The 26,010-nt window shown below is 48.9% G+C and overlaps 1 protein-coding gene across 3 annotated transcripts in view; it reads left to right on the forward strand.

Moving 5' to 3' along the window:
- AP2B1 (adaptor related protein complex 2 subunit beta 1) overlaps positions 1-26,010 on the forward strand; it is a 69,940-nt gene that overhangs the window by 6,017 nt on the left and 37,913 nt on the right. For all 3 annotated transcript variants that reach the window (XM_061604736.1, XM_061604734.1, XM_061604735.1), the window contains exons 2-12: positions 1,012-1,069; positions 1,789-1,894; positions 3,567-3,702; positions 5,987-6,232; positions 15,481-15,671; positions 16,176-16,397; positions 18,372-18,492; positions 19,146-19,241; positions 20,071-20,186; positions 21,215-21,380; positions 23,049-23,147. In XM_061604736.1, the coding sequence (XP_061460720.1) occupies positions 1,033-1,069; positions 1,789-1,894; positions 3,567-3,702; positions 5,987-6,232; positions 15,481-15,671; positions 16,176-16,397; positions 18,372-18,492; positions 19,146-19,241; positions 20,071-20,186; positions 21,215-21,380; positions 23,049-23,147 (1,536 nt within the window). In that variant the 5' untranslated portion in view covers positions 1,012-1,032. The remainder of the gene's footprint in view (positions 1-1,011; positions 1,070-1,788; positions 1,895-3,566; positions 3,703-5,986; positions 6,233-15,480; positions 15,672-16,175; positions 16,398-18,371; positions 18,493-19,145; positions 19,242-20,070; positions 20,187-21,214; positions 21,381-23,048; positions 23,148-26,010) is intronic.

Genomic DNA, 26,010 nt, shown 5'->3' on the forward strand with positions numbered 1-26,010 from the left:
TATGAAATCCTGGAGATCCCCAGCTGCCAGTCAGTGTTGACAGTACTGAGCTAGATGGGCTAGTGGTCTGACTCTGTGTGTCAGTTTCCTGTGTTCCTATGATATGAAAGTGTTGATAAGGGTGCATTTTGTGGGTGCCGTTGGCGAGTATCGGGATAAAATCCCTTCTTTAGAAGCAGGGTGCCTCTGATGGGTTGGGCTGTGGAAACATGTAGGGCATGTCTGTGAAGGCCCCCCAGGACCTTGCGGCTACTCACCTGGCTGGGTGGACCATTGGTCTGACTCAGTAGGGGCCTTTAATGGTTGCAATTGATAAAGAGAAGGTCCCACTTATCTTAACTCTGAAAGCAGCTAGAAGAGTATTTTTAAAGCCTGGTTCTTAACTGAAATGAAATGGACTGCCTTCAAGTCGATCCCGACTTCTGGGCGACCCTCTGAATAGGGTTTTCATGGTAAGCAGTATTCAGAGGGGGTTTACCATTGCCTCCCTCTGAGGCTGAGAGGCAGTGACTGGCCCAAGGTCACCCAGTGAGCTTCATGGCGGTGTGGGGATTCGAACCCTGGTCTCCCAGATCATACTCCAACACTTTAACCATTACGCCACACTGGCTCTTGGTTCTTAACTACAATTTGATAATTGCATCTTATCTACTGTTCTGAATGCCTGTTTTCGTTGCTGTTTTTTAAATGATCGTTTTATGCTGTTTCATATGAATTGCGTAGCTTTTGGGGTGTAGCGGTTAGAACGTCGCACAGGGACCTGCCAGGCCAGCGTTCAGATCCTCTTTCTCAGCCGTGAAGCTCCTTTTGTGACCTTGGGCCAGTCACTGCCTCTCAGCTCAGTCTACCTCATAGGGTTGTTGTGAGGATAAAATCAGGAGGGGGAGAACCATGTTTGTACACCACCTTGAGCTCCTTGGAGGAAAGGTGGGATGTAAATGATATAGATGTAGTAGTAGGGAAATAATAATACATTAAGCTTTGCTAAAATACGGATATGTTTGTTTCCAGGTGTGATAAGAAGCTGAAATCATGACGGACTCCAAATACTTCACCACAAATAAAAAAGGTTAGTTTTGTACATTTGTTTTTCTTAATAATGTTATTTGTTATTTAGTTTAATTTTTGTAAATTGTATTGCTTTCATTTATGTATTTTATACTTGTGTTTATTTTTCTTTGTAAGCCGCCTTGAGGGCCTTTGGCCGAAAGGCAGGGTATAAATAAATGTAGCAGTAGAAATAATAATATTAATAATAGTTTTCACACCTTCATGTGATGAAGGAGGTTCCCATCTGTGGACTGGGATCCCCAGTGAGGCCCATCTGGCACCTTCATTGACGTCTTTTTGGCACCAGGTGAAGACTTCCCTTTTTCCCCAGGGCATTCGATAGACCGAGATGATGTTGTCTGTACCAGTGTGCTGCCAACACTTTCTATAGCCGGGTGGGGTTGATTCTTGTTGTTTTATTCTTTTTATGGACATTTACGTTGTTAAAAACAAAAGTAAGTTGCTTGGTCCTCGAAGGCACAGGCTCCGGCAGTACAGTGGGTGACTACAGCATCCGTGGCGAGTAGTCGCCTGGCCTCCGCTGAAATGCCTCCAGCAAAGAAGCGCCCTCTCCCTCCCCAGCCAGGAACTTTCTCTTACTGTGTAGCCGCAAATCTGCTTCTCTGCAGATTTCCACCCTGTCAGTTCGAGTCCTGCCTGCCGGAGCCGCAAACGGGCAAGCCTCTGGGGGCAGGATCCTGCCGGTCTCTTCTTTTACGGCCTCGCGTGTCTTTCCAGGGGAGATCTTTGAGCTGAAGGCGGAGCTGAACAATGAGAAGAAGGAGAAGAGGAAAGAAGCCGTGAAGAAAGTGATTGCCGCCATGACCGTGGGAAAAGACGTCAGGTGACGCCTCGCTCCTCTCTCCCTGTCCGTAAAGCCGGAGCCCAGCGCTGCAGAGCCCTCTAGCAGGGATGGGTGGAGCTGCGCCCCTCTTCCCGGGGTTCTTGGGCTCCAGTGCCCATCGGCCCCAGCCAGCATTGCCAAGCCAGCAACATCTGGAGGAGGGCCACAGGCCTCCTGTCCCTGCCCTGCTGCTGAGCTCTGTAGGGCCGGGGGGTTAGGGACCTCCAGCCCATGTGCCTAATTCAGCCCGCCAGGCTGTTTTGGCCACACCTTACCTAACCAACTTGTGTATACAGAAGACCTTCCTCTTCCAACAAGCCCTGTAGGCGGATTCCTTGTCCCAGTCTGCGTATTTATATTGGAATTTTTTTTTTTTAAGTTGTCTTTAAGAACTTTTGGGTTTTATGACGTTTTGTTTTTAGAGGTTTTTAAAGCTGGTTTTATTTCTAAAGATGCTTTTAAACTGTTTTGTTTTTAAGCAAGTTTTGTTTTTAAAGATGTTTCTGGGGCTCTGTCATCTGTTTGCCGCCCTGGGCTCCCTTTGGGAGGAAGGGTGGGATATAAATTTAATAAATAAGTGAATAAATAAATAATGCGTGACATCTTAGGGGGTAGGTAAAGAGCCCACCGGGCCAAAGGGGTGTGTGTGCAGGCAGGCACCAGTTATCAGATGATTGACAGCACCTGCAAATCTTGTGTCTTGTGAGCATCCCAACAGCCAGCTGATTGTTGGGGGCTTTCAAAGGGCTGTGCACGGATCTGTCAGCCATATCCAGTTCCCTGCCACCGTTATAGGGACCTGCGTCGAGACCTTGCGCCTGCGTATGCGATTCTTTGCACCAGAGGGAGCCAATGCGGTGTCCTCCAGATCTTGTCAGACTCCAGTTAGGCCAAAAAGATCATCCTATAGGGAGGATGGAGGATAAGGCTATTAGCGGCTACTAACCAGGATGGCTATGCTCTGCCCCCACGGTCAGAGGAAGTACACTTCTGAATACTGGTGGCTGGAAGCTGCAGGAGGGGAGAGATGCTGTTGCGCTCTGGTCCCGCTTTGGTGGATCTTCCATGGCAACTGCACCTTGTTGGGACAAATTCCATAGCTTAACCGTGCGCTGTGGGAAGAAATGCTTCCTTTCGTCTCTCCTGAATCTACCCAACGTTCAGCTTCGTTAAATGTCCACGAGTATTAGTCTTATGAGAGAGGAAGGGGGGGGGAGTTATCCACTTTCTCCACATCATGCATAATCTTGCATACTTCTTTCGTGTCTCTCTCTCCCCCCCCGCCATGCCTTTTTTTCTAAACTAAAAGTCCCAAACATTGTCACTCTTCCTAATAGAGGAACTGCCCCAGCCCTTTGATAATTCTAATTGCTCTTTTTTTCCTGGCGGTCTTCCCCCCCCCCCCCCGGCACTCTCTAAGCGCCTTTGCTTCGTATGAGATTCTTTGCCTCAGAAGTTTTCTTTTTAAAGATGTTTTGATGATGATTTTAAGAATTTTTTTATAGGTTTTATAGATGTTTGTTTGCCATCCCAGGAGCTTTGTGGGAGGAAGGGCGGGATATAAATTTAATAACCATTTTATTCCCCCACCATACCGGAGGGTCATTGATCCCCTACCAGCCTAGGGCTCCCTGCTTCAGACCAACAGTTTCTCTCTCTCTCTGTTCTCTAGCTCCCTTTTTCCAGATGTGGTGAACTGCATGCAAACGGACAACCTGGAACTGAAGAAGCTGGTGTACCTGTATTTGATGAACTATGCCAAAAGCCAGCCGGATATGGCCATCATGGCTGTGAACAGTTTTGTAAAGGTAATCTGGAGGGGCCGTGTGCTTCTTTCATGTTATCGCACGACTCCAGCAAAATGTCCACTGTCAGAATAGCCGGGTTGCACATAGAGGAAAAACGCCCACCTCCCCACCATCACTGGTGTTGTGAAGATGCCATCGTATGCCGTGCTTGTTCTGGCTGTACGGAGGCACAAGAGCCCTCTTGCCCTAGTGGAAGAGCCATGGATCAGTGGTAGAGAGGACCTGCCTTACATCAAGAGCCGGTGTGGTGTAGTGGTTAGAGTGTTGGACCTGGGAGACCCGGGTTCAAATCCCCACCCAGCCATGAAGCACACTGGGTGACCTTCGGCCAGTCACTGCCTCTCAGCCTAACCTACCTCACAGGATTGTTGCAGGGATTAAATTAGGAGGGGGAGAACCACATACGCCACTTTGAGCTCCTTGGAGAAAAAAATGGAATATAAATGCAATAATAAATAAGTAATAATAATAATAATAATCAGAAGGTCTCAAATGCAATCTCTGGCGTCTTTGGGTAGGGCTGGGGAAAAGCCCCCTGCTTGAAACCCTACAGATCTGCTGCCAGTCTGTAGACAGTACTGAGCTAGCTGGACCAGTGGTCTGGCGTGGTAATCACATTCGCACCATACATTTATTCCACTTTGAACAGTCCTGGCTTCCCCCAAAGGATCCTGGGAAATGTTATTTGTGAAGGGTGCCAAGAGTTGTTAGGAGACGCCCTATTTTCCCTCGCAGAGCTACATTTCCCAGAGTTCCCTGGGAAGAGGGACTGCCTGTTAAAGCACTCAGGGAATTATAGTTCCGTGAGGGGAAAAGGGGAGTCTCCTAACAACTCTCAGCACCCTTCACAAACTATCCTTCCTGGGATTCTTTGGGGGAAGCCGTGATTGTTTCAAGTACAATAATAGTGGCAAAACGTCTGATGTGAACGTGGCCTTATTTAAGCTGTCCCTTTATTCAGAACCATGAGGGCTTGGATCTTGCTGTATTTTTAGGGGAAGGGCCCCAGCTCAGTGGTGGAGCAGCTGTTTTTTATGCAAAAGGTCCCAAGTTCAGTCCCCAGCCCGGGGATGGAAAAGACCCATCCTTGTAACCCTGGAGAGCCCCACCAATCAGGGTAGACAAGACTAATGGTCTCACTCCCGCCTCAATATCCTGGCTTCAATCCAGGGTTTCTGGAAGACCGTTTCCACCCATATGAATCTTCCTGTGGGCCAAGATCAGCTCTTGAGGTCCTTTTGGGTGTCCCACCAGCAGAAGACATGCACTTGGTGGCAACACGAGACGGGGCCTTTTTTGTGACAGCACCCCAGTTATGAAATTTCCTCCTGAATGAAGTTAGACTAGCCCCATCTTATTCCTGGTGGTTTTTAGGCAGGCAGTGAAATTATAGTGTGTTTTTTTCTTTTTCTTTTGTCCTGCTTTCAATGGTTTTTACTACATTGATATAGATTTTTAAAAAAACCTGTTAAGGTTTTATTTTATTTTTGTGACTTGACATTGATTTTTCTTGTGTTTTTTTGTTCTTTTATGTAACTGCTTGTTAGGCCTTAAAAGGAGTGGTATAAAATGTTTTTGATAAATTAAATAAATATCACAGTGGTTTATTGTATTTATATCCTGCCTTTTCTTGAAGGAGCTCAAGGCGGAGTACATGATTCCCCCCTCCCCATTTCATCCTCGCAACAACCCTGTGAGACAGGTTAGACTGAGAGATATCAACTGGCCTAAGGGTCAGTGGCTGAGTGGGGATTTGAACTCTGCTCATACGCCAACACTCTTAACTGTGTGAAATTCCTTGGCATTCCCTATAGAGGGGGGAAGGCTGCAGGCGTGGCAACAATCCACTTGCGAGAGCCAGTGTGGTGTAGAGGTCAAAGTCCAAGGTTCAAATAGAATCATAGAATAGGAGAGTTGGAAGGGGCCTACAAGGCCATCTAGTCCAACCCCCTGCTCCATGCAGGAATCCAAATCAAAGCATTCCCGACAGATGGCTGTCCAGCTGCCTCTTGAAAGTCTCCAGTGTCGGAGAGCCCACTACCTCTCTAGGTCATTGGTTCCATTATCGTATGGCTCTAACGGTTAGGACGTTTTTCCTGATGTCCAGTCGAAATCTGGCTTCCTGCAACTTGAGCCCATTATTATATATATAAATCTTATACGCGAGGCTGAGAAGGCAGCTTGACTGAGTCCTAGTAAGCGGAGGGCTTCCATCTCTGCCCTCCTGGGTGGCGCTGCCCGTGGCCCCAAACACTCTTACGATTGCTTGCCTCTCTGCCCGCAGGACTGCGAGGACCCCAACCCTCTTATCCGCGCCCTGGCGGTGCGCACCATGGGGTGCATCCGCGTGGACAAGATCACCGAGTACCTGTGCGAGCCCCTCCGCAAGTGCCTGAAGGACGAGGACCCCTATGTGCGCAAGACGGCGGCCGTCTGTGTGGCGAAGCTGCACGACATCAACGCCCAGATGGTGGAGGACCAGGGCTTTCTGGATTCCCTGCGCGACCTCATTGCCGACTCCAATCCCATGGTAAAGTGCTCGCCCCACTGGAGACGCCTCCTCGGCGCTTGGAGTGACACTGCTTGGGGCCTCTATTATTATTATTATTACATTTTATTTATACCCCGCCTTTCAGCCAAAAGCCCTCAAGGTGGCTTTCAAAGGAAAATAAACGGAGGTATAAAAATACACTATAAAAATGGAATAAAAGCAGTACAATTTACAAAAATTAAATAACAAATAAGATTATAATCACAAATAAAGTGAAATAACAAAAAACGTTATCGGCACCGCCAAGAAAGAGGAGGAGGTGGTAGCGGGGGCGGCAGCCTCCGAAAGGCAGGAAGGCGACAGGCGTTTGTTACAGCGAAGCTGTTTGCCGTTTCAACGTTGTCTTCCTCTCCGTGTCTTTGGGGTCGCGCAGCTGCTGCTCTGTGTGTGCAAAGCGGTGACTGTCTGTAGCTCGGTGGTAGAACACATGCTTTGCATGCAAAAGATCCCAGGCTCAATTTCTGGCATCTCCAGTTTGCCTGAAACCCTGGTGACCCCCGTGCCGGTCAGAGCAGACATTCCTTCTCTGTTGCTTGAGAACCTCGCTGACGCAAAGTGGGAGCTCTGTGCCTTTTATAAGCCACACCTGCCACTTACTGTCTTCCATACTCTAAAAAAATATTTATGTCCTGCTGTTTTTAAAGAAACCAAAGTGGTTTACAGCATATATAAATACACAGTAAAACCATGTGAAAATTTAAAATCGGGAGTCATTAACTAACCACTTCAGAAAGATATCGTCTCAGTTGCCTGCATAAGCCTGGCCCCATAGAAAAGTTTTCAGCAGGCGTTTAAAAGTCAGAACAGAAAGTGCCTGCTGAATCTCTAGTGGCAGAGCGTTCCGCAGGACTGGGCCGATGAATCTTAAGGCTCAATTTCTTGCTGTTGTCAAATGAGCCTCACCGACTAGGGGGATGACCGACGACACTCCCGCAGATGATCCCAGTGGCTAAGCTGAGATAGAAGGGTTCAGGTGGTTCCTAAGGTACCCTGGGCCTAAGTTGTTCAGGGCTTTGTAAACTAATACAAGGACCTTGAACCTGGCTCGGTAGCAGATGGGCAGCCAGTGCAGATGTTTTAACAAGGCTGTCACACATTGCTTGCCATGTGCCGCCATTGTAGTCTGGCCACCGCATTCTGCACTAGCTGGAGCTTCAGAACCAGGCCCAAGGGCAGCCCCACATAAAGCACATTGCAGTAATCCAGCAATACTTGGCCCTCCCTTGCCTGTTCCTTCCTCTGCTGAGTTAGAAGAAGGTATTCCTATTTAACACATTTATGGCAAGTGTCAGCAATGATCTCTTAAGCTGTGTGAGAATATCGACTTTTGTTTGTGAAAATTTTGACTTTCATCTTGTAGGAACATTTGGACTGCTCTTTAGACTCCACAAATTCTTGCTTTATTGAACCTGTTGAGAGTCAGAATATCAATTCCTTGTCTTCAACGATTGTTACTGTTGTCTTATGTGTGTCCCCTGTTCTTCTAGGCTAGCCTTTCCCAACTAGTGGGCCACCAGATGTTGCTGGACCACAACTCCCATCAGCCTCAGCCAGCATTGCCAATGGTCAGGAAAGATGGGAATTGTGGTCCAACAACATCTGGTGGCCACTGGCTGGGAAAGGCTGTTCTAGGCCAAGCAGATCAAGAGCTCTTGCCATTCTGCTGCTGCTAATAATATATGCTGCTTAATGCCAAAATAGGCTTCTAAGTTGTTGACAAAGTATAAAAAGCCATTGCACAGGGATTAAAACACAACTTTCCATAAAAAACTATTATGTTTTGGAAAGTTGTCTGTTTGCTGTGCCTTTCGACACCTCTTAAGATATCGTCACCCAATTTTGAATTCTGGTTCCTCAGATCAAGGAGCAAGTTTTTCATTTATGTTTGGATTCAGTTGGGCGCCATTTTGGATCAGAATGCCAACTGCACCTTTCAAAATGGTGCTGATTATAACCAGTGATGTTAAACCTGCACTGATTGTGTTGGTTTCTTGTGATTTGTGAGGCATGCAGGTTGCTGGTGCACAATAAAGCTATCCCATTAAAATATAAACGTCTGTAATTAAAACATTCAGTAAACCAATCCCATTAAAACAACAGAGTTCTTAAAACCGGAGACTCGGGTTGAGAGCTCAAAGGAATGCCTGTGTGAACAGGTGCGGCTATGGGGCGGTATACAAGTGCAATAAATAAATAAATACAAGCTGACGGGATGCCAGTGCAGATAGGGGCCTTTCGTATGTCAGCAGGGAGCACATCGTGTTCTGCACCCGTCCGTTTATCTAGATTTGAGCAGGGGACAGACGCTTTTCTTCCAAGAGGGTCAAGCACGTTGTGGAAAGAAAAAGTAAGGATTTGGGGGATTCAGTGATTGAGCTGCTAGCCCTGGAAAGCCAAATCTGCTGTGAGCTCCTCCACCATCGAAGCACTGAGGCAGACAACGTCCTGCCTCCACGTGGCTGGTGAATAGAATGAATCTGCCAACACTGAGCTATCTTTTTTATTTGATTTATTATTTGATTTGTATCCCGCCCTTCCTCCCAGCAGGAGCCCAGGGCGGCAAACAGAAATGCTAAAAACGCTTTAAAACATCATAAAAAGACCTTAAAATACATTAAAACAAAACGTTAAAAACATTTATTTAAAACTTTAAGAACATCTCTTTTTAAAAAAAAAAAAAAGGTTTAAAAACATATTATTAAAGAAAACATATTAAAAGCAATTCTAACACAGACGCAGACTGGGATAGGTCTCTACTTAAAAGGCTTGTTGAAAGAGGAATGTCTTCAAAAGGCGCCGAAAAGATAGCAGAGATGGCGCCTGCCTGATATTTAATTGATTCAAGGGTTATGATGTGTATATGTGTGTGTGGCTTTAGTTAGCCCCTTAATCCCCAAGTCCTGTCAGCGTGTGTACAAGGCTGATGGGAACTGCAGTCCAGAACATCTGCAGGGCCAGCAGGTAGGAGGAGCCTGGCCTAGGTTGTCCCCGCAAGAGGCCGTGCTTTCTCTCGTTACAGGACTGCTGCTCTGTAGGCTTTTCTCCTGCCCCATCTCGAAGGCTTCGGTTAGCTCCCCGTGTTAAGGTGCTTCCAGTTCCATCAAGGCTGGCCAAAGCATGACGGGTCAGGAGCACCTTGTCTGTCAGGGGTGAGGCACCTGTGGCTCTCCAGGTGTGGTTGGACTAGACTCCCTGACAATTATCCCTGTTGCCTGTGGATGATGGGAGACCAGCCCACTCTCATCTAGAAGGTCCCAGGCTCTCCATCTCTGGTCTAGAACCTGCCACGGAATGTTAACCAGGCACTGCTGCATAGTCGTCTCTTGGGTGCCAAACCCTGATTTCTGAGGCCTTCCCGTCTCTTGTGCTGCAGAAGTGTCTTACGCCCATCCTGGGGTCCATGCAGGCGCCTGGCCGTCTCCTTTCCGGGCTTGAGATGGAGTGGATGGGCCAGTGTTCGCTGCCAACTGCACAGCCCGGGCCTTTTTGCCAGCAATGGGGCCCTTGGCCAAACGCCAGGTTCACCTTCCCCGTCCTTAAGGATCTCCTTGTGGCTTTTCCGGAGGCGGCAGCGCCGAGAGCATCTAGCTTTGCTGCCCTAAAAATTTGCTGTTAGCCGTTTCTCTTTCTCTCCCCCACCCCATTTGCTAGAAAATCAGATGCCCCGTCTGGCTTTCGACAGGCATCGTTCCAAAACGGTTCTGTTCAGACTTCCTTCCATGAATATTGATGGTTCTCGGAGACATTGTGTTCTCGCCAAAGCAACTGTCTCTTCATGTTAGTGAGCATAAAGAGACCTCCCTTTTATGTCTTCTCTTTATCTAACTGTCGCAAGGTTTTTTTGTGATAAGGGTTTTTGTGGGCTAATGGGAGGGCGGGATATAAATCTAATAAATAAATAAATAAAAACTCATTTATAGCACTGGGTGATTCTCTTTCACCCCCTGGCAGTTGTGCTGTGGGGTACCATCTTGTCCCTCATGCTGTTTAACATCTGTAGGTTTGTTTTTATGATGTTTTAAAGCGTTTTTAGTGCTTTTGTTTGCCGCCCTGGGCTCTTGCTGGGAGGAAGGGCGGGATATGAATCAAATAATAAATAAATAAATAAAGTGCATGAGAGAGCTTGCCTTGTCTGAGTCCGCTTGTCTCATAGCAGAGGTGAGATTTAATTGTTTTGTGCAGGGCTGTGGAGTCGGTACGCCAGACTTTCGACTCCTCTATTTCTCTACTGTCCGACTCCGACTCCTTCATAAATGGCAAATGTATATTAACTAGTAATAACAAATTTACTGTAGTATCCCCAGGGATTGGGCTCGTGGGAGTTGTAGTTCAAAAAAGTAACTTTTCCAAGCTCTGGATTCACGTGGTGGTGATGAAATGCCTTGTGCTACCATTTGACTACAGTCAATTTGTTATTACTAGTTAATATACATTTGCCATTTATGAAGGAGTCGGAGTCAGAGTCGGTACATTTCTACCGACTCCGACTCCACCCAAAATTGCTCACGACTCCGACTCAGACTCCACAGTCCTGGTTTTGTGTGTGTATAAACATGCTCATTTATAGCCCATGCGCTTCGCCACCACGCTGCATCAGCTCCAAGCCCACTTGCTTGCCTCGCCCTCTGGGCCCAATCCGCAGCTCCTTTCAGAGAGGGAAATGACAAAGCATGTGGTTACTGCTCCTTCTTGTGCATAGAATGAAGGGTACGGTACAGCACGAAAGTGAGGAGGCTGCAGGGGTCAGTAGTGGGCCCCGGTTCTGCCAGACTGGGCCTTGGTTTAACCTGAATCTCCCCTGTCTGGAGCCCTGATAGTTTCCAAAAGCTGGATGTCCCTTGTGCCGTTTCTCTTGATGACGAGCCACATGGAGGCAGCACTTGACTACTGCCACAAGGCAAGAGATTGTCCTGATGAAGCACAAGTTGGTGCTGGGCAAAGGATGAATCCTCCAGCTTGCTTCCAAATCTCTCCCTCTATCTTTCTCTCTCTCTCTCTCTCTCTCTCTCTCTCTCTCTCTCGCATATATATATATATATATGAATGATTCATTCATTCCCCACCCTTCATTCATTCCCTACCCTTCCTCCCAGCAGGGGCCCAGGGCAGCAAACAAAAGCACTAATATAAGTGTATATATATATAAAAGAAGGTTTAAAAACATCTTAAAAAGCACAGACGCAGACTGGGATAAGGTTTCTACTTAAAAGGCTTGTTGAAAGAGGAAGGTCTTCAATAGGCGACGAAAAGATAACAGAGACATCACCTGTCTAATATTTAAGGGGAGGGAATTCCAAAGGGAATGTATAGTTTATTAGGGTTTTCACATTATTACAATAAAACTTTAACAATCCTTTATTTCCTCCCAGCCTGCCTCTGCCCTCATTCCCCCCCCCCCTTTCTTTCATTTCTGATGCTCAGTTTGGCATGTTACGTAGCCGTCAGGTTTATATGCTCGGATCGAGGTAAATGAGTGTCTGTTCTGCTGGAGTCCCGGATTAACAGCCGTTGTCTTGGAGAAATGCCCACCCCTGGGTTGCGTTTGTCTACATATATATAGTTTGTGGAGGAGCAGTTCCTGGTGAGCTGCTAGTTGCAAAAGGTCTTGTGGCCAGCTTTCTGTGGCCAGCTGTGGCCCAGGCTTTGCAGTGTTGGGCTATTTGTTTTGCTGTCAGCGTGGCTCGTTGTAACTGTCCTTTTGATAATCCCCAAATGGCAGGCATGTCGTTTTCTTGTTTGGTCCTCTTCAACAGGCTGGTTCCTCTTGTGTCTCTGGTTCAAAGGCACCACAGCTCGTAAAGATCTCTGTCTCTGCCTGAGAATGTGGAGAGAAGTTGGGCCGAGCAACAGTGCTGGGCGAGACTGACCGATGGCCTGACATGTCGTGAAACAGCTTCCTGCCTTCTCTAGCCTAGAGTCCCCCATCAGCCTCGGCACCCGATGGCCATGCTGGGTGGGGGTGGGCAAGCACTGTCGTTCAAAACATCTGGAGGGCGCCAGGTTGGCGAAAGCGGCTGGTGCTTTTTGTGTGGGTATGGGGGACGCATTTGTTTCCCCCTTCTTAAGACCTCATCTCCCTCTTAAGAATTCCTCACTGGACCTCTGGCGGGCATAAGTAGCCCCCCACTTCTTTGGGGTTTCTCTGAGCCCTCTGCCTGTTCCGTACGACTTGGGTGGTTTTGCCTTGAGTGGTGATTGTCTGTTCTCCTTCGGTGCTGAAGTAGAAGCTTCTGGGGTTGTCCAAGATGATGAAACATAGAATCATCGAGTTGGAAGGGGTCTCTAAGGTCATCTAGTCCAACCCCCTGCTCAATGCAGGAATCCAACTTAAAGCACACCCAACAGGTGGCTGTCCAGCTGCCTCTTGAAGGCCTCCAGGGTTGGAGAGCCCACCATCTCCCTAGGTCATTGGTTCCATTGTCGTACTGCTCTAACAGGACGTTTTTCCTGATGTTCAGCCGAAATCCAGCTTCCTGTCATCTGAGCCCATTATTCCTTGTCCTGCATTCTGGGACGATCGAGAAGAGGCCCTGGTCCTCCTCTGCCAAGCACTTTCAGTCAAGCCCTTTCTGTCAAGTGCGCCCCCTTAATCTTCCACTCCCCCTTCCATTCTTATTTTTAATGCCGGACGGAGGCGGCTCCCTGCAAGGGGTCCATTGTCTGGCCTGTTCCTTTCTTTTTGCTTGCTGTGATGGGCCCAGCTGCGATCTTTTCTCTCTTTCCCAGAAGTCTTTCTGCATCCTTTCTTGGCTGTCGTGCTATTATTATTATTTAAAAGTGCAAATCCTTTCTTCTCTGCCCTCCTCCTTTCTTTCGCTGTGAAAAAGAAACCAAAAACAGAAAAGCCAATCTGACGCTGCAAAGTAGCAACAGGGAGGCCAGTGCACTGCCTTCCAGATGTTGCCAGATTCCAGTGCCCAGCAACCAGCATGGCCAATGGTCAGGGATGAAGTGACTTGGAATCCAGCCAGATCTGGAGGGCATCACGTTGGCAACTCCTGATCCAAAAAAATGTTCAGTAGGACAATGGAGAGGGCAGGAAGAGGGGGGTATATTATCACCATTGCTGTTGCCATTCATTTTTAAACTGTCTTTTGGCCCAAAGGCCCTGCCAAGTACAGTATATTGAAAAGGAAAGCACAGTAGAGTACATTCCTCCTCCTCCACAAAAATGCCATAAATCAATAAAAGGCAGCAAAATCACAACAGAATGTTTCGTAATGGCTATTCCCATGAATTTCACGTTCTGGCAGAAGCCCGGCAAAACAAAACACCACTAGATAAGTTTTCGTAGGGCCTTATATGGAGTCAGAGCCTTTGTCCAACTAGCTACCCTTTGGAATTCCCTCCCCTTAAAGGTTAGACGGGCACCATCTCTGCTGTCTTTTTGGTGCCTACTGAAGACTTTTCTCTTTGAACAAGCCTCTTAAGTGGAGACCTTATGCGTCTGTGCTGGAATTGCTTTTTAAGATATTTTTAGGATGTTTTGTTAAAGATGTTTTTAGCATTTTATCATGTGGTTGTCACCCTGGGCTCCCTTTGGGAGGAAAGGCAGGATATATATTTAATAATAATAACAACAACTACTCGGTATTGTGTGTACACTGACTGGAGAGAGGACGACGGGTCTGTTGGTGGCGATCAGTTGTGTTGAATGGAGCCTCCACATTCAGAGGCAGTCTACCCCTGAAAGCTGGATGCGTCGCTGGGGACGGCTCTGCCTTCAAGGGTCTGCTTGTGGGCTTTTGGGAGGCAGAGGCTGGATTAGATGGGCCTTTTGGTCTGATCCAGGGAGGCTGCTCTTAACGTTCTTCCAAGTTCCTCTTGAGTGTGGAATGGTGTGTGTGTGTGTTGGCACTAGAGGGCCGCCCCGCCTGCCTGCGATTGCTTTGCCTCATTTGCCCCCCCCCGATAGCCTCCCCCTCCGTGACATGGCCGCAGCCGTCCACCTGCCTTTCACCTCCCTAGCTTCCAAATAGAAGATTCAGGGGCATTTAAATGGCAGCGCTCTCTCCTTCGTTAGCCACATTCCACACTTGGTTTAATTTCCAATTAGCCTTGGATGATAACAAAAGTGATCTAATTGCTCTTCCTCCTCAGAGTCCCGTGTCTTCTGCTGCTTTCCTGTCTACCACATTTCCTTTTTCTTGATGAAGGGAGGCAGACTGCTGTCTTCTCTCTCCCCCACCTCCGAGCATTTTATTAAGAGACCTCATTCACTGTGTGAGGCTGAACGGCAGTGAAGGATTGGCTCACTTCTCCAGTTTCTTACAGACGCGCACACAGCCTCCCTGGCGCTGTTGAGAATAATTTAAAGAAAGAAAGTGCCTTTGGACATGTCTGGTCCTTAAAATAAATAAATAAATGATACAGAGGGTCCAGGGCTTACACCCATCCTTTGGCCTGCTTTATGATGACCACACAGAGCTTCTGCAATGAGACAAGTGTGGAAGAACACTCCAGGGTCTCGTTGGGGGTGGGGGGTACTTGGCATCCTTTCAGACTGGGGGTACCAGTGACAAGCTTGCAAGTTTTTGCGTGCAAAGCATCTCCTTAGCACCTGGAGCTCTGCTTCCGCTCCATCTTCTCTTTCAAGGGTGGACAGCTGTTTTTCTGCTGAGGGCCACATTCCCCCCCCCCCGGGCTAATTTTGGGGGGGTGACATACTGGTGGCGGGTGGGTCTGAAGTCTGTCTCTGCCACTCCTCCTCTCCACCCCTCTCCCTCTGTGCCACCCACGTGAAATTGGACCCGAGGGTCACAAGTCGCCAACTCCGTTCTACTCCCCGATGACCATCAGTGTGTGTAGTTACTTTGCGTATGCTCAGAGACCTTCTTCCTTATTTACATATTCTCAAGTGTAGCTATCTGGTTATGCATTTTTTTTAAAAAAAAAAACAAATCAGCCTCAGCTACACCTGCTGATCTATTTTGGGCCCTATCGCCACGTGTGCAGGACTGCAAAAGCATGGAATGCACAGCCGAGCCATCTGGTGTAGTGGTTAGAGTGTTGGACCAGGACCTGGGAGACCAGGGTTTGAATCCCCACTCAGCCTTGAAGCTTGCTATTATTGCCTCTCAGCCTAACCTGCCTCTCAGTGTTGTTGAGGCGATTAAATGAGGTGGGGGTGAACCATGCATGCCAACTTGAACTCCTTGCAGGAAAGGTGGGGTATAAGTGCAATTAATAGTGGCAGTAGTAATAATTGCCTTCTCTCCTTTCACTAGGTGGTGGCCAATGCCGTAGCTGCCTTGTCCGAAATCAGCGAATCTCATCCAAACAGCAACTTGCTGGACCTTAACCCCCAGAACATCAACAAGTTGCTCACCGCCCTGAATGAGTGCACCGAGTGGGGACAGATCTTCATCCTGGACTGTCTTTCTAACTACAACCCAAAGGATGACCGCGAAGCCCAGAGGTAGGTCATCCGTGTGCTGAGGTCCCCCGTTGCTTGGCTTCCCTTTTGCACAGCTCAGCAACTTCACACCTCCGGGCGGAGGCACGAGATGCCTCTTGCGTAATGTGCGCCTGACCCATGGAACCCCTTGCCACAAGGTTCTTATCATGGTCACTGCCGTGTGTGTCTTTTGAATCAAAGGCGCGGAAGCAGGCGTAGAGGATGCCTCTGTCGGCATCGGCTAGCCAAGATAAAACGAGATCGTTCTGGTTTCCTGGGTTGATTGTTAAGGTTTTCCATAAGCCAGATATTTTTCCTAAGTTGATCATGGCATGCAAAGTAGAAAAACAGAAATTCACAGGGCTGGATCTATTTATTTATTTATTGTTACCATAGAAAGGAGCTACTTAATGCCTCCTTACTGGGGTGTAGGGTTCAGCTGAAATCCACTAGATCATGGGTTCACAGCCAGAGTTTTCGGTAAGGCAGGAACAGCCTAAACCTTGACCTCCCATCTCTTGGCAGCATATGCGAGCGAGTGACCCCCCGCCTCTCTCACGCCAACTCCGCTGTGGTGCTGTCGGCCGTCAAGGTGCTGATGAAGTTCCTGGAGTTGCTCCCCAAGGACTCTGACTACTACAGCATGTTGCTGAAAAAGCTGGCCCCTCCCCTCGTCACGCTGTTGTCTGGGGAGCCCGAGGTCCAGTACGTCGCCCTGAGGAACATCAACTTGATCGTGCAGAAAAGGTTCGGAGTGAGGGTGGGAGGCTGCTCAGGAACGTCTTCCTGAACCTGCTTCCTTAATTCAGATGCAACTGTTTGAGTCGCTTGTAGAGCGCTCGCTACCAACAGATCTCAAAGTGGGTTACATCCGAATGTCTGTGCTAGGGGCTTCCACCTCTGCGCACTTTGCACACCAACCGCAGCACGTAACCAGGGATGCAGTCGTCCGGGTCTCGGGAAGTCTTAGAGCGCTTACTTTTTGGGGGAGCAGGGTCCCTATGTCTCCAGCATCCTGTGAGCCAGTCAGCATGAAAGGGGAGTGAGTTAGCCACTGAGAAAAGTCTCCTAACTTGCTTCCTTGTCCTTTCCTGCTGATTGGAGCCAATCAGAGTGAAAGGAGGCGAGTCATCCAGTGAGAAGACTCTTCTCGGTAGCTAACTCTCTTCGCTTTCATGCGGATTGGCTTCTAGGGATGTCTGTTGTGGTGGAAGGCGGTGTTAACATGGATCTTATTCTCAACAGGAACAAAAAGGGGGGAGGGGGGCTGTGGCTGTGACTATCATGAAGAGACCCTTCTCTTCTGAATTTGGTACTATGCTACGGCATGTAACCTCAGGATCAGGAACCCCAGGCACCCTCCACCTCCCTTGTCCAACCCTGCAGTGCCTCCAAGCAGTGTGCTGCTCCTGCTCCCACCACTCCTGCTCCCACCCCCTTGCTGTCATCACCTTGCCTAGCTTAGCCTCTCCTCTTCCGCCGTCATCTAGCCTAGCCCAGCTGTGGGGCAGATCCGTGTGATTCGGGGGGGAAATGGCCTTGCAGGCCAAATTTGGCCTGCGAACCAGAGGATTTCCAGTCCTGTTCTCAAGGAGGGCCCTTTTTTCACAGAGAGGCTTGCCTGGCACCTGCGTTTAATTCTGTCTTGCCCCAGCTCAAGGCCTTTTAATAATAATAATAATATCCACAGGCATTTTTCTTTTTTTTTTAAGTCCGATATCTTTCGTGCTTTATGCATTTTGCTGGTGGTAGCGTGTTACTTTTTAAATTTATGCTGTAGGCTGGTTTTATTTTTGCCTCTTGGGGGTTTGATTGATTATAGTAATTCCCCAGGTGACAAAGTAGATGCATTCCTGGACATTATTTCTTTAGCAGAAGCTTTGGTACCAGACGTAGGACTAAGATGAAAAGAACAGGGATAGGTTCCTACACCTGCTCGTAGATGGTGGGGGCAGCCTCAACAAGGGCTTTCAAGGATGAATGCAAACACTCCAGTTTTCTGCTGTGACTTTTGCCCTTTACCGGAAGCGAAGGGGCCTCACGGAGGCGGCAGTTCCCACAACCGGACACTGTCCTTGTATGGGGGGAACTGCTGCGTGTCTGAACTGACCCACACATACAGCCACACGCAGGGCGTTGAATATTTTGAACTGGAACCAAACGCTGCTTTTCTTTCTGATATTCAGTTACAAACCTCTGCTAAGGAATAGCCGCAGTAGAGACATCACCAAGTTTCAGAAAGATGGAAGAGACCTCAAGGCCGCCTTTCTGAAACGTTTGCTGGTGGTTGTTGCAGGGCTGTTGTTGCAGACATCTTCGTACCGCTGAGCCTCTCTCACGCCATTTGTGTCAGGTGCACCCGTTCTTAATGCGCAGTAGAGTACGGAAGGTAAATCGAACGCATGTTCTAGCCAGTGTAGGTTTTATATTCCCATTACCGATCAAACGGATACGGACTGAAGCTTCGCAAGTGTTTCTATATCTGTTTTTAAAGCTTGCTTTTGTAAGTTGCTTTGAGCTCTTTTTTTTTTTTGAAAAAACCAACAAACAGATGATGATGATAGATTGCTTGCAAATCATTGCAAAGTCAGGCCGGGGGGGGGGCAGCTCTGGTAATAGGTTAGCCACTGAAAACAAAAGCCAGACCACCTTCTATTGGAAATGAGAGATATTCCCTGTGGTGATTGTGATGTGTGTGTGTGTGCGTGTTCTGTTCCCCAGGCCTGAAATCCTGAAGCAGGAGATCAAGGTGTTCTTCGTGAAGTACAACGACCCCATCTACGTCAAGCTGGAGAAGCTGGACATCATGATCCGCTTGGCGTCGCAGGCCAACATTGCTCAGGTCTCCTGGTTTTTATGCCTGGGTTTTTTCTGTACGGTTTGCCAGGCCCGGCCTCCAGGAGGCCTTCTGTATGTTTAAACGTTGTGCAGGGGGAAGGGAGAATTCCACCTTGTGGTTTTTCCCATTACAGTGTTGCAAGAACCACCTGCACTTGGCTGACTTTCTCTTCTCCTAAAGATACAGGATCAGTCTCAGGCCCTGAACCTGGCAACCCTACTCTGAGTGCCGGTTTCTGGGAATTGTAAGAGGAGAGAGCTGCTGTTGCACCCAAGTCCAGCTTTCAGGCTTCACGTCGGGGCATCCGGTTGGCCTCTGTGAGAACAGGATGCTGGACTAGATGGGCCCCCTTTGGCCTGATCCAGCTATAGGGCTTTCCTTATGCTCTTACGTTCTGTTGTGAAGGCTGGACACTGACCTGATCCAGCATCCAGGCTCTTCTTAGGTTCTTACCGGAGGGCCCCGAATGAGGTACTTGTGGTTCTTCTCCTGTCGCTCATCCGAGGTCCCAGCTGTGCACTGCGAGGTCAACACTTTTTTTTTTTTTTTTTTTTTTAAAGGGAGACAAATTCCCTTTGGCTCAGAGCAGGAGAGACACCGACCCTTTATCCACTAAATCAGTTTTCGCTGTTTTTATTATTATTTGATTGCAACAGGTTCTGGCCGAGCTGAAGGAGTACGCCACAGAAGTGGACGTCGACTTTGTCCGCAAGGCCGTGCGTGCCATCGGACGATGCGCCATCAAGGTTGAGGCAAGTCAGAAATTTGGCTCTTTTAAAAAAAAATTACATGTCCTGCTTTCACATTCAGTCCCTAGGTCCGATTAAGCGAAGGGTTAGGGTGGCTTTAGTTAGGAGAGAGGCTGTCGCTCAGTGGCAGAGTGTCTGCTTTGCACGTGGGAGGCCCCAAGGTTTATTCCCCAGCGGCGTCTCCAAGGAGGGCTGGGGGAGTTCCCTGCCTGGAGCCCTGGAGGGCCGCTGCCAGTCAGCGGAGACAGAACTGAGCGACGTCCCTTCCCCTGTGTGAACTTGGGACTCTCTGCATGCGCAGCAGGGCTCTGCCACTGGTCTGCGGCTCCATTACAGAGCACTGGTGGTGGTGGACATCCTCCTCTGGGGCAGAGATTTGTGCTGTCAGGGAAAGTGGAATCGCAGCCGCTGCCAAGATGTGGCAGAAGAAGCAAAGGCTCTTGGGAAGGAGTCAAGGCCCGATCAGTTAGTCATGCAGAGACAGAGCGGGCAGCCTCCTCTGATGTTCGGGCTCCTAGACGCCTTCTGTCCTTCTTCTCCGGGCACACAGCTTGGAGACTCCAGTACTCTCAATATGGCCTTGGCCTCTCCCCAGACCACACCGCTCTCTGGCCATGCTCCACACCTTCCTTGAGTGCTTTTGCCTCTTGCTTGTCCAGATGTGGAAACTGCCTCTGGCTCAACACTTCTCCCCTGCCAGGGATCTCCTTCCAACTTCTGTAATGCCAGGGGTGGAGGTGGGTTGCAAAATTGTGGGTTGGATCCTGGCCAGCGTCCAGGGCCAAACCTCTGCTTCACCTGCCCTTCTTTTCCACCCTGTCCCTCCTCGCAGCAATCGGCTGAGCGTTGCGTGAGCACCCTCCTGGATCTCATCCAGACCAAGGTCAACTATGTCGTCCAGGAGGCCATTGTGGTCATCCGGGACATCTTCCGCAAGTATCCCAATAAGTAAGTGTTGGCTCATTTGTTTGTTTGTTTCTTTTAAAAAAGCATCTTTAAAACAAAACATCTTTAAACAAGTCTTTAACAGCAATTCCAACACAGATGCAGACTAGGTAAGGTCTCTACTTAAAAGGCTTGTTGAAAAGTGTTGTTTCCCAAAGATTCCACCACTTCAGCTCAAAGGCCTGGGGCAGAAGAAACGATTCTTGATCTCCTAACTGTGGTTAGGAGTGTAGGGGCGCGAGGGCTTCCTTCCCTGAAGAAACCCCTGGTTTCAAGGGAGCCATGGTTAGCGTTTTGGTTTACCTGATTTGTATCCCGTCTTTCAATTACATAATTTGTAAGGCAGTTGACAAATTTTAAGAACATACAAACAATCCATGCACGCTGAAAACAACCCTCAGCAGTTTTGACAACAGCAGTGGGAATTCAGTCCTCGTTTTCAGAGCTCGACCAGAACCGACAATGTTCTTGCTTGTTTCCGAAAGGAGGCTAATGGCTGGTCCCAGCAGACTTTCTGGGGAATTCCCATCAGCAACAAGCCAGCTTTGGCTAGTGGTCTGAGATGAGGTGGGAGGGATGGAGACATGCTGGAACTTGGGCAAATAATACAACATTTCCTGTGGGGGGACTGGCGTGTGCAGCTGCATCGGGTAGGATTGAATCACCTGCCCATCAACTGGTGGCTTGGTCCTGCTTGCTGCAAGGATCCACTCTCCCCACCCCAGCTTGCCCGTCAGGTGTGATATTCCTTGACTGACAGGTGCATATCAGGAAAAGGGACTTGCGGGCCAAACTGGAACCCCTGGCAGGCTAGGCCTGTAGGTTCCCCACCCTGACCCTACTGGGACTCCAGAGTGTAAGGAATGGGGAAAGGTTAACAGCTGCTTTGGTGGAGAAGAGGTGGAGGTGAGAATCCTTACATTTGAGGTCTAGAGGCCTGGAAAGAGTTGAACAGAGCAACGGAAGCTCAGCCGCAGGAGTTCTGCAACGGCGAAGAAACCCGAGCCCTTAACTCTGCCTTGGTCAACCAGGTACGAGAGCATCATTGCCACCTTATGTGAGAACCTCGACTCTCTGGACGAGCCGGATGCCCGAGCGGCCATGATTTGGATTGTGGGCGAATACGCGGAGAGGATCGACAACGCAGACGAGCTCTTGGAGAGCTTTCTGGAGGGCTTCCACGACGAAAGCACCCAGGTAACGTCCCTGCATCCCTCGCCACCGCATTTTGCACCAGCTGCCTGCTTCCAGACCAACCTCGCGGCTTCATTACTGGATGAGGCTGGTTTTTGCTCCTGACGGTGCTGCGATTCTAGTCCTCCGGGATCACAGAGATGGAGGCAAGAGGGCCGTTCGCCTTTCTTAAATCCCCGTCTCAAATGCAGTTCGTTGTGGTTGTTACGAAGGTGCCATTATAGAGTGAGCCCTCGGCTGGGGAGGAATCTCATATCTGACCCAACTTAAGAGAGCAAAGAGGGAACACCACCTTCGGCCTTGGCAGCTCTCAGGTCCCCTCTCTCCCACCCCCAATCCTTTTATTTTTTGCGGAGGTGCCGGGCTCGCAGCAGGGAGACCCTCGACGGGATGCTGTGTGGCAGGGCTTGCGTTGCCAATAGCTGGTCCCTGGTTCACCTGTTTGTTTTAGCAGCGCGGCTTTTAAGAGCAGGCTGACATTCCATTCAAGGGCAGGGAACAGCCGAAACGGGCGGCGCCCTCGAGGCTATCCAGGCAGAGCAAGTGTGGGCTGCGCTAATTTCAGGGTTCGAGCCACTACTCCCCCAGCACGTACACCCCCCTCACACACAGTTTCATGTGTGTCTGCCCCTCCAGCAGGCAACATTCAATAGCCGCTGAGCGAGTTCACTCCCCATTGTGCTGTTTTGGGGATTGCCCCCCCCATATTTTTTTTTTATTTTTGCAAACCTCAGGAATCTCCCAAGCCTTCCATTCACCTCCCTGTTCTGCACGGGCAGTGTCGTTTCGGCTACACCGGGGTGGCATTCGCAGCCTGGCCATCAGAAACGGGGGGCTCTAGAGGTGCCTGCAACAACACACTGCTCTGGATCCTCCCCTCTAGCGGCAATCCTCCCGTTCAAGGTTCAGCCTCCCAGACGCAGCTTTCTCCTCCGAGACGCCGAAGTAGGAACTGTGGGACATTTCCCTGGATTGGCCTCCGAAGGCAGCCACTTCCTGGCTCCAGTGTAGGGAGATGAGGGGCTGGGGAAGGGGACAGTGAGGAATTGGGCCGAGGTGGGTTTAGGGACAAACCCGAGCAAAATGAGTTGTGGGCGGAGGGCTGGAAAAGAACAGCCCAAGCTGCTTGGGTGGGCGCGGGAAGGGAGGTCCTAAGCAGCTGCCTTATTGAATTGGTCTGCTTAGCTTAGTACAGTAGGGCCCCACTCATACGGCGGGTTACGTTCCGGACCCCTGCTGTAAAGCGGAACCCATTGAATAGAACGGTGTGCGATGCCCGAAAACCACCATAAAAGCTGAACAAGCGCCGTATGAGTGGGGCTTTAGTCTAATTGCGTCTAATTGAGACCGCTGCATTAGCGAACCGCTGTAAAGCGAAGCGGCGTCAAGCGGGGCCCTACTGCATTCTCTGCACTGATTGGCAGCATTTCTCTAGGGTTTCAGGCAGGAGTCTTTTTCCCAGTGCTACTTGCAAATGCTGCCAGGAATTGAACCTGGAACCTTCTGCATGCCAAGGAGATGCTTTTCCTCTGATCTGTATCCTTTCCCTACAGACAGAGAGATGAAGGGGCTCCATCAGGCTATTTCTCACACACACCCCTCCCAAAGTTTACCAGGGAGGTTAGAGGTCAGCCTCCTGACTGCCTTGTCGCATCTCCCGATTTGTTCTAGGTGCAGCTCACCCTCCTGACCGCCATCGTGAAGCTGTTTTTGAAGAAGCCGTCGGAAACGCAGGAACTGGTCCAGCAGGTGCTGAGTCTCGCCACGCAGGTAAGCTGCATGTCGCTCTGTGTCCGGGTGATGGAGAAAAGACTTGATGCGATGATGCTCCCTCTGTTGGGAGAATGAGAAACTGCTGAGTGGCTGGAAAAATCCTGGGTGCAACGGGGCTAAACTCCGCTGGGATCTTGCGACGTTGCCATCTGCAGTTTATATATATATTCATTCATAGGCAAAAAAAACCTTGTGGTTTAAGAATGTACCTATAGCCCACAGATATTTCTATCAAACTTTAAAAAGCAGGGCAATTGGGCAGCTCTAGTGAATGCACCAGGGGAGCAGGAGACCTGACCTCCTTTCTGAGATATTGTACTGCCCTACACATTTGTCAAAATGCAAACACAATTTGGGTTGGTCTTCCACAGTCCAATCCACTTCCTGTGTAGCTTGGAAGAATTTTGTAACATGTGAAAAGCATTAACCTTTTTAAAAAATCAAAGTAATAGGGTGGGTGTTTTTCCCCCCCAGTTGGTTAAATAAGTTTTTGATTTATCCATCGTAATTGAGCTTGCAGCCCTACAAATAATTAAAATATTCTGACTAATGTTCAGCTGGCTCTAGCAGGTCCCTCCCTCGCTTTTTGCCGGCCTCAGGGTCTCTGACTACCGGTGATCCTTTACAAGCACATGATCTCCTGCCTCGGGACCCCCTTTTAGCTGTGTTGAGGCTGCACAACAGGGTGCTTTATTATTATTACAATTATTTGAGATCACTTCCAGTTCCTTGTAGACTTCGCTCGTGCTGCCAGGCGAACGCCTGGCATTCAGGAGCCCACTCAGCTGAGTCACACCGTGTTTTAATAGCATCCTTGGAGCGTCGATGGCTTATTGATGCGTCCCAGGTCTTGGAATTGTTCTTGAGTTTTTCGGGGGGGGGGGGGGAAGGAGAGAAGACCAGATCAAAACAAGACACTTGCCTGATTGTTCCAAAAACTCTGATTCATTAGGAGAAGAAAGATGTTTTGCTTCTTCCTCTTACTCTCTCTGAGAGTAATTGAGCTTATTGCAAAGTTTCTCCTATTCTAAGACGAGGAAGGCCTCAATTTGATGTGAGGCCGGGTGTGTGCGTGAGGAGACTAAACTCTGTGATGAGGGTCTTCTGGTGCTGCTAATTGGCCCAGCGTTCATCAACCTGATGCCCTCTGGATGTTTTGGACTATTATCTGGAACACGCCTTACACTGGATCAGGCCATCCATCTAGCTCAATACTGTCTCTACTTAAAAGGCTTGTTGAAAGAGGAAAGTCTTCAATAGGCGCCGAAAAGATATCAGATATGGCGCCTGTCTAATATTTAAGGGAATTAAATCTGATTATTACCTCCTTCCTTCCAATCCCTTTTCAAAACTCATCTCTGCCCCACCCATAACAATAGCCCAGACAGAAGGGCCCAACCTGCAAGTTTTGCAATAAATATATTTTGAACGTGTGAAACTCTCCCACAACGAAAGTGGTGTTCCTCCCTCCCTGTATCCCCATACGTAATGGAAGCAGCGTTGTTGTCATCTGAACAACCAAGAGCCATCCTGTAGAATATTCTTTGCCAAGGCGTGGTGTGATGGCCGGTTGCATAAGAGACTCCAGGGGCGTTAGACAGGCAGCTTTTAGCCATGAGAGCTGGGAACGAAATCTCTTCAGGGTCAGCATAGTCTCTGATTGCTAGTTGCTGGGGGGGTTGGGGGGCTAACCACAGGGGGAGAGAGCTCTTCTCTGCCCCTCTCCTGCTCAGAAGCCTGCACAAAGCAGGAGATTATCTACCCGCAATTTCATCTGCATCAAGTTGTGATTGTCAAGTGCCTGATCCTGCTATTATGCAGGCGGCTTCGTGATTTATGACATTGACATTTTGACCTAGCAGCGCCTCCATGCAGCAAATTTAGAAGGCTGTATTTATTTAGAAGCTTTATGGTATAAATGTATGGGCTTTTTTTTTTTAAAGCGTTGTGCTGTTCAGTAAATACACTCTGTAAGGCTTGGCACCCTCCACTCTCTGAATATGGTGCAGAACATTTTGTTTAGGGTGGGCTAATAATACATTTCCTGCCTGTGCTCAGTAACACACCAGGGTTGATAACAGGAGTTTAATTCACCTCAATTTGAAAGCAACCTGTGGTCAGCTCCAGGTTTCCAGAGCCATATTTGAGCCTATGTGTGTCAGAATAAACATTAAGCCATTCAAAAAGAAAGCATTGCAAAGCATTCAGAGCAAAATTTTAACAGAAAATGCCACTTTTAAAAAACAAACCAAAAAACACCGACAAGTGCTCTCTCACTTTTCCAAGAACAGTGCTCAAATCTATACTTTTAATCAGAATGGAAATACCGAACACATCTGTGCAGAGCAATCTTGCAGTGCAAGAATCGCTCATGGGGGACCCCTGGTCTCTGCATGCAGGAGAATGAGGTGGTAGCGTCCTGAGATGGTAGGTGGACTGTAGCAGGGAATGTATTTTGTTGTGGCAGGTCACATTTTTTGAATGCTCCCCCATACAAAACAAAAACCTCCGAGGTAGAAAGCTAGTTTATCTGGGAGAGGGGTGATTGTGCTATATCTGTCAACAAAGTACAAAGGGACAGAGACCATCAGTCTTAAAATCTGACACGGAGGGAACAACAGAGGAAAGGAAGGGAGGTGCAAGCAGGGAATGAGTGTGCGTTTGTTTCGTATGCAGCTGTGGCCTCTGAATGTCATTGCACTCAATCTCCCATCATCCCTGCCCATTGGCCGTGCTGGCTGGGGCTGAACGGCATCCGGAGGGCCCCAGCTGCCCCGTCAGTGGACTCCAGGGGTTTCGTCAGAGGTTTTGTAGAAGAGAAGTTCTAGATCCGCTCGCTTCCTGCCTGTGCTGGGGTTTT

The sequence above is a fragment of the Rhineura floridana genome, chromosome 21, assembly GCF_030035675.1.
Source record: "Rhineura floridana isolate rRhiFlo1 chromosome 21, rRhiFlo1.hap2, whole genome shotgun sequence".
NCBI lineage: Eukaryota > Metazoa > Chordata > Lepidosauria > Squamata > Rhineuridae > Rhineura > Rhineura floridana.